Source organism: Denticeps clupeoides, chromosome 10 (assembly GCF_900700375.1).
Source record: "Denticeps clupeoides chromosome 10, fDenClu1.1, whole genome shotgun sequence".
Classification (NCBI taxonomy): domain Eukaryota; kingdom Metazoa; phylum Chordata; class Actinopteri; order Clupeiformes; family Denticipitidae; genus Denticeps; species Denticeps clupeoides.
Window position 1 is genome coordinate 3,534,059 of NC_041716.1, and position 8,010 is coordinate 3,542,068.

General features: G+C 46.6%; 1 protein-coding gene across 1 annotated transcript; it reads left to right on the forward strand.

Annotated features, from left to right (window-relative positions):
* The first annotated feature begins 149 nt into the window (after positions 1–149).
* On the forward strand, positions 150–8,010 carry gpr173 (G protein-coupled receptor 173). Its single transcript, XM_028994450.1, has 2 exons — positions 150–1,490; positions 4,873–8,010. Exon 2 carries the CDS (start codon positions 5,131–5,133, stop codon positions 6,292–6,294), a length of 1,164 nt encoding a protein of 387 aa, XP_028850283.1. The 5' UTR covers positions 150–1,490; positions 4,873–5,130; the 3' UTR covers positions 6,295–8,010.

Sequence of the window (8,010 nt, forward strand, 5' to 3'; positions counted from 1 at the left end):
CTTAACAGACACAATTCTATGTTCATCAATAAAACTGATCGTAGTAATAATCCACACGATAATAGTAACGTCACCATATGCATGTATGTACATTTACTGGTTGGATTTGGTTAGTTGCCGGCATTTTTATCCCCCGTCAGTGTTCGCGCTGCTGGTGTCGGGCTTGCGGGCCCCGCGCCGCCACGCCGCGCCGGAAACAGCCGGAGCTCTCCGAAGCTGGCCGAAGAATGACTGGAGCTCGGCGCGGAGACGAGAGCCGCCGCGTCCAGTCCACGGCCATTTCGCACCGCTCCTTCCCCCCTCCGCTTTCGCAAGAAGACGCGCTCCGGCCGCCGCCAAAAGGATGCCGGGAGGCGCGGCGCCTTCGCGGACCGCGAATCGGGACGTACCGTCGTGAAAGATTCCTGCTCTTGATTTTTCTCCCCATCTCTTCCTCCCCCCCTCCCTCCCTCCCTCCCTCTCTCTCCTTGCTTTATTTGACATCAAAGCGAGCGGATGCATTTTAAATATATAGGGCGCCACACACGCACCGTGCACGCGTCTTCGGATAGGACGCGGCTGGACGCGCCGACGGACGCTCCTCGGCGCGGCGGAGGATTAGACGCGCGGGTCTGAACGGGGCGGACCGCGGACTGGACGTCGGTGCGCCCGGAGGATGCGCCCTGCGGGCGACGATCCCGACGACGCGTCGACGCGCTGTGGCCGAACATGGCAGCCGCGCCGTAGCGGCGGCGGACGCGCGATTTCGCACCCACGGGCGCAGAGAAGAAAGCCCGGCGCAGCGTTTTCCATCTTGCCACTGGAAGCGACATCCGGAGGCGTCCGATGCTTTTAAACACTTGCTGTTGAATTTTTTTTTTGAGAACGATATATATACATATATATATATATATTATTGTTTTTTTTTTTATCTGATTTGATTCTGTCACACCGTGATGGGAACGTACTGCTGAACATTGGCCGGGCTTTATGGAAAACCCGGAGACATGACATGCACACGCAAGAAGAGGAAACGAGCCTTTTTACTTTATAAAACCCGACATCCGCAACGGGCGTGATCTCTGGACGCCTGCTGGATTATTCTGATCTTTTTTTTTTTGCGCTGTTTTTTTTTTTTATTTTATTTTATTTTAATATTTCCATCCAGAATGTACTGGGACCAGGACCTTCTCCTCATCAGACGTGACCAATTCCCGTAATCTTTCTTTCTGTCTGTCTTTCTTTCTTTCTTTCTTTCTTTCTTTCTCATGTGCATTTTTCCTTTCCGTCTCATGTATAAAAGGACGGCTGGGATTATCTGTTGATGATCTGTCCGTCATTTAACCGACCGTAGGCCAAAACGGATTTTTATCTATTTTACCCGGGTTTTTTTTGTATTTATGTACATGATATTTGTTTTATCTGAACTGCAACAAGCTCCCAGTCGGGCCTGCATCCCGAGCCCGAGCCATTGTCTGGAGGAGGAGGAGAAGAAACGGAGAAGAATCCAGGTATGATGATCATCTCTGAGCGCTCCATCCTCCTCTTCCTCCTCCTCCTCCTCTTCCTCTTCAGTGCACCGCTAGGCCTCGGGTCGTTATGTGACACGATAAGGACGACGCGTCGATGTCCGTCTGAAAGCCGTCGTCACCTCGCGAACGCCAGTAAACTCCAGCTAACGGGCTTTATTGTGGGCTTTTTATTATAGGGATGCGCGCGCCCGCGGGAGCAGGGGTAACGGTGTGTGTAGGGAGGGCAATGTGTGTGTGTGTGTGTGTGTGTGCGCCTCAGGAAACCCTCGCGCCAGTGACACTGTTGATACGGGTCATTTGCACTTTTGCGCTCGAGATGCGCGGTGATTGGCTGCGGTGGACCGGCGCGTCACCGTCGCTCGGCGATAAATGATTTATTATCATTTTTTTTTTACCATAACGCGTCCGTTTACAGACGAAGGTGGGTGCGTCGCGTCCGGGGTCTTTGTTTATAAGCGGACGCGAGGGGCGAATTCCGCGACCGCAGCAGCGGGACCCGCCGCTGTTGCTAACCAGACTCCCGTTTCCCAGGCTCCGCCCTTCATTATTCCCGAGGACCGAAGCACCGGCCGGGGCCGCTTATCAATATAAATAATATAACACCGCTGTCAGAGGCGCTCATGCCGAATACCACCAATAATCAACTTTTCTTCCATTATTTACCGGGAAATACCAAGGTGATCAATAATTAGGAAGGCCATGGAATTCTTTATCATTCTTGACCCGGTCAGTTCATACGTGCAGGGGTGAATATAGAATAATGGTAATAATAAGCAGCGCTGTAGCTACTGAATGTGGATTTTCATCTTGATTTTCATTATAAAGAGAAGTGAATACTGTTATTTCAATGACACCACCGATCCCTAAACCTGTTACAGGCACCAGCTGGCCTGTAGGCCATTATTTCATTAGGTTATTAATAATCAGGAGGGAGGGCGTTTTAATTACAATAGCTGTCACCTTCGTGACCTTCTGCACACCTGACCAGTTTACATGTTGGGGAGGAATATAAAATGATACTGACTAATCCTATAACACTGAATAGCTACTGACGGTAGCCCAGTTATTATATTGGAGGAGGTTTTACTTATTAAGATATGCAAGTCATACGATGTGTTGTATACAATATATAACATGAAACAAAAACAGTAACAAGTTCATTATGAGCAAAAAATAATATAACAAATTATGTGGCATCACATAATTTGCATATATGAAAAATCTGTATTATTAGACTGTAGCCTAATAATGAGTATTTCATGAATAATTTTGGCATATAATCTATTTATTTGATTTGAATACCAAAGCCAAATGTTCAGAAAGCTTATTAATAATAAGGAGGCAGGCATTTTTATCACCAATAAAGGCAGTTTTTGACCTGTCGTGAATCTTATCAGTTCAGAAGAATTAATCAAGACTGAATTAGGGATACGTCCTGCTCAGGAAATTATTGGATGTTTTTATTTAACAGTAACAAAAAGACTATCGAACGAGACAAGTTGTTCACGTCGACATTTATTGCTCTTCTTGTTCAGTTTATTGCAATCAAAAATTCATAGTGCAATATTCCACAGCAGTGCAAAATGAAGAATTTATGGGGACCAAGGATTTTGCTAGTACGAAAGCATGATTTAGTTGTAAATCCCGAGGTTGGTGTGTATAGCCATTACCGGGTGGAGAAATAATGCTCACAATAACAGGGGATATAAAGAAGCATAAATACATGCGGCAGTTTATTGCATTTTCCCCATGCTTGATGAATTTTAGTGCATTCAGTCTTTCAAATACACACCTAGATTGCACAAAGCACAGGGTCTTGTAGCTTAGCAACAAGCTGCTGTAATTACTGTGACAGAAATACATTAGTATGCTTGCTCCGAAACAATAGGTCTTCGCCGTTTTCATGTCTGTTGCACTCTGAAGCGCACTAATCATCACTAGATAATCCCGAGACATCGCCAGTAGCGGCTAAGAGGACACGACTTGGACGACGGGATGACCACCGTCCCTGAGTAGCCAGAACCTCAAGGCCGGGCCCACGCTCCGCCGTGCCATACGCCAGCGAGCTTAATAGCGAGTGGACCAACGGCGTTTAAACTTCACCCCCTCCCCCACCCCCGTTGCCGTTTCCTGCAAACAGATACCCACAGTCGTACCCCCAGAAAGGATGTTAGGTGTTGTAGCCTAGCAACAAGCGAGGTAATTACCGTGACAGACTAGTTGCTGGCATGCCATGTAGCATGTGGAGAAAACAGCTGATCTGATTGGTGCTGAGGGGGACGGAGAAGATGTTCCACAGCATGCTACAGCAGATGCTTATGGGAGTCGTGTGTCCTCCATTCAGGAGACAACTGATTGATTTCATTTGTGGGTGATGTATCGAATCAAATTCGTGTGCTATATTACTCTCAGTGTCTGTGAATGAGACGTAAGGGCCATTTATGTAAGATGGTGTAATAAACGTAGTAACAAAAGGTAGAACTGTTATTCTATAGGATGCAGGTTTCTTCAGGAACGTTTAAATGTTTCACATGTTATGCGTCACAATTTTTGTAAACATCATATTGGTTTTGTAAATTGTTCTTTACTCAACCTCCAAAAAGGTGTTAAACGGGGCATGATGAACTGATAAACCCACCCAGTGCATCAGTTCTACATCGAGGGCGTACTGTTCATTTCAGTTGCCTGATGCACAGCACAGCAGACTAAATTAAAATCATTTTAGCACAAATATCATGAAATCCCAGAGATGATCATGCTTTAGTGGTGGCCTAGCAGTTAAGGAAGCGGCCCCGTAATCAGAAGGTTGCCGGTTCGAATCCCGATCCGCCAAGATGCCACTGAAGATGCCACACCCTGCTCCCCGGGCACCTGTCATGGCTGCCCACCAAGGATGATGCAGAGGACAAATTTCACTGTGTGCGCCGTGTGCTGTGCTGCTGTGTATCACAATTGACAGATTGCATCAGAAGCATCACTGTTATTCCATGTCATGCATATTGTAGAGAAATGCATTGCACATGCAAGTTATGTAAGTTAAATCAATGTGTTATAACACACTTCTGTCCAAAATTAATCAGTCAAAAAAAAAAAAACAGAGCCGAGATAAATATCAGATTATGTTTGCGACTGAAAACATTTTGTGTCCCTCTAGATTTTCTATATTTGCATTCAGAATGTATTAAATAAAGCTGCCTATCAAACATTCCCAAAAATTGCAAGTTACGCGCCATAATAATCCACTGTCTAGAATCTCGCTTGCCTCAGGTATTTGGCAGATGCATTCTATAGATTCTGCCCTACCCTTGCAATTCCAGAGTCCTGTCAAAGCAGTAATGCTCATTATTTCCTTTATTTGTAGGTGCAGTGGCTGGGAAAGTGAGGAGAAAGTGAAGCTGCAACCAAATAAGTGGGGTTCTGTGCAAAATGGGGCAATGCAGAATGAAGCTGCCTGGGTCCATGTGAGAATCCAAAGAGAGGCAACCACGAGGACGAACGAAAGGTCAGCTGGAGGAGGAGGCGGAGGAGGAGGTGGCGGCGGACGGGAAGGTGGAGGAGGAGACGAAATAACAGGGGTCGGTTCCAGAGAGGAAGTGGGCGTAACAGTGGAGAGGAAGGTATGGCTAATGGCAACGAGAGCAGCGAAGGGCCTGGCAACCCCCTGGCTGCCGTGGTGGCCACGACCGAGGGCATGGTGGACGGAGGCTCGTCATCTGCTGTGCCTACCTACATCAAGTTGGTCCTTCTTGGGCTGATTATCTGCATTAGCCTAGTCGGCAACCTGGTGGTCTCCTTGCTGGTCTTACGGGACAGGGCCTTGCACAAGGCCCCCTATTACTTCCTGCTGGACCTCTGCCTGGCTGATACCATCCGCTCAGCCGTCTGCTTCCCGTTCGTCTTGGTGTCCATCAAGAACGGTTCTGCCTGGACCTACAGCGTGCTGAGCTGCAAGGTGGTTGCCTTCATGGCTGTTCTCTTCTGCTTCCACGCTGCATTCATGCTGTTCTGCATTAGCGTCACTCGGTACATGGCCATAGCACACCACCGCTTTTACTCCAAGCGAATGACATTCTGGACCTGTGTTGCGGTGGTTTGCATGGTCTGGACACTGTCGGTTGCCATGGCGTTCCCGCCCGTCTTTGATGTGGGCACTTACAAGTTCATCCGCGAAGAGGACCAATGCATCTTCGAGCACCGCTACTTCAAGGCCAACGATACACTGGGCTTCATGTTGATGCTGGCTGTGTTGATTCTGGCAACGCACATAGTATACATGAAGCTCCTGCTCTTTGAGTACAAGCACCGCAAGATGAAGCCTGTCCAGATGGTGCCTGCCATTAGCCAGAACTGGACCTTCCATGGGCCCGGAGCCACCGGTCAGGCAGCAGCCAACTGGATTGCAGGATTTGGCCGTGGTCCCATGCCGCCCACCCTGCTGGGCATCCGGCAGAACTTGCACAACCAGAACCGCCGCTTGCTGGGCATGGAAGAGTTCAAAGCGGAGAAACAGCTTGGCAGGATGTTCTATGTGATCACCCTGTTTTTCCTGGTGCTTTGGTCACCATACATTGTGGCCTGCTACTGGCGGGTCTTTGTGAAGGCGTGCACTATACCCCACCGATACCTTTCCACCACAGTGTGGATGAGCTTTGCCCAGGCTGGAGTAAACCCCATTATCTGCTTCCTCCTCAACAAGGACCTGAAGAAGGGTCTGATGGCTCACCTGCCTCCTTGTTGTAGGACTAAACCTCAATTGCCCCGCGAGCCTTATTGCGTCATGTAAAAGAACATTAATGTTCATTGTCCCCCCCTTCATTTATTTTTGGGTGGGAAAGGGGTGGGAGAGTGGGAAGGATTTGGGAGACGGAAGACTGAAGCATGAGGAAATGTCTGAGTTGTGGCCTTTGATTCAGCGCAAGATGCTTTTAATTTCGTTTTTTAAAAAGATCTGAGAAATGTTTTTTCCTGCATTCACCACTAGGCCGTTTGTAGGAGTTTTGGATCAACCAACGACGGCTTGAGGTTCAAGCTCATGCAAATGCAGAGCAGCATTTTCATTTGAAGCATGAGAGTGCTGTCTTTCTGGAAGCACACAATGAGACCTCTGCTGAATGTATGAACAGAGGACTATTCAGAATAACAAAAAAAGACGTGACCAACTAATGGTTAAAAAAAAAAAAAAACGCTTAAAAAAAATTACCCTTTTTCCTGATAAAAAAAAAAATCAGACATTTTTTGGATGAACGTCTCCACATAATTTATGCAGTTCTGACCCCATTGATCATTCTTGCTGCATGTGTGCAGTCTTGCAAAGTAAAGAAAAAAGGGAGATTGATGAAAAGGCTTTAGCTGGTACAAAAGGGTCAATAAGATCATTTGGATTTGACTAATTTATGTATATTCGGAAAATGGCCCCACTGAAGTCACTCGTTCCTTTATGTGGTCTCAGATGGGTTCTCTAGGACTAATGTACACGAGTTCATTACTAATGATTTCATCTGCTTGAATCAAAGGCATTAGTAAGAGAAATGACGTGGTTCTCTGACATTATTTCATTTAGTTGTGATGGTTTGATGTCCAGTAGCTTCACAGTATGAAGAAATCTGTTGCACAAAGCCTCTTGAAGCCCTCGTTGCAAGAAAATGAACATTTTAAGATATTTATTCTGCAAGTAGATTATGATAATGATGATGACGACAGAGTTTCTGTGCCTGGTCTGATAGATCCGCTAAAATGGGCCAAACATTTTTGAGGCCATTACATTGACAGGACCGGAATGTGCACAGCATTGTCTTGGTGTTAGAGCCGACACATCCATTTCTGCTCCTCTCGGTTGTGCATTTCACTGAGGGAGACAATGGAGGCCTTCTGACTGCATATCAGATCAAATCGCGCTTTTCAAGTAAAAGGATCTCTTGAGTGTGGAAGCTTCTGCAGAAGCCATATATATCGTGGGCAAATGCTGAGCAGGTAGCAGTGAAGGTTAGATTTTTAGATTTTTTTTTTCACGGTATGACAACTGACCAGCCTGATAAGGAGGCCTTACAAGTGTGTTGGTCATGAGAAACAAAAACCAGTCCCAGAACAGGTCTGAATGAGTAACGTAAAACACGATCCACTGAGCTCCTGCGGAATGTTTCTGGTGTTCGGACTGAGGTTATTCGTCTCTCATCTCTCAATTAGATGAAGTGAAGAGCCGAGGGGAAGAGGGTAGAAAAATGCCTGCTGATATTTTTGCACACAGCTCGAGTTGCTGATCGGCGAAGTATGTTGACTTGAACCACAAAGCTTTCCACGCGTAGGCTGGGACACAGCGATTGTAATCTTTAAGTGAATGTGGAGAGCTGGAGGTGGAACATGATATCTCTTCGTAAGGTATACCAGATTATGGTTCGAAAAAAAAAGAAAAGAAATGTTCTTGACGCTCCACTCTATTCAGCGCCCATCACCACACACATGAAAAAAGATCAATAACTATGACAAACCCACAAAAAAAAAA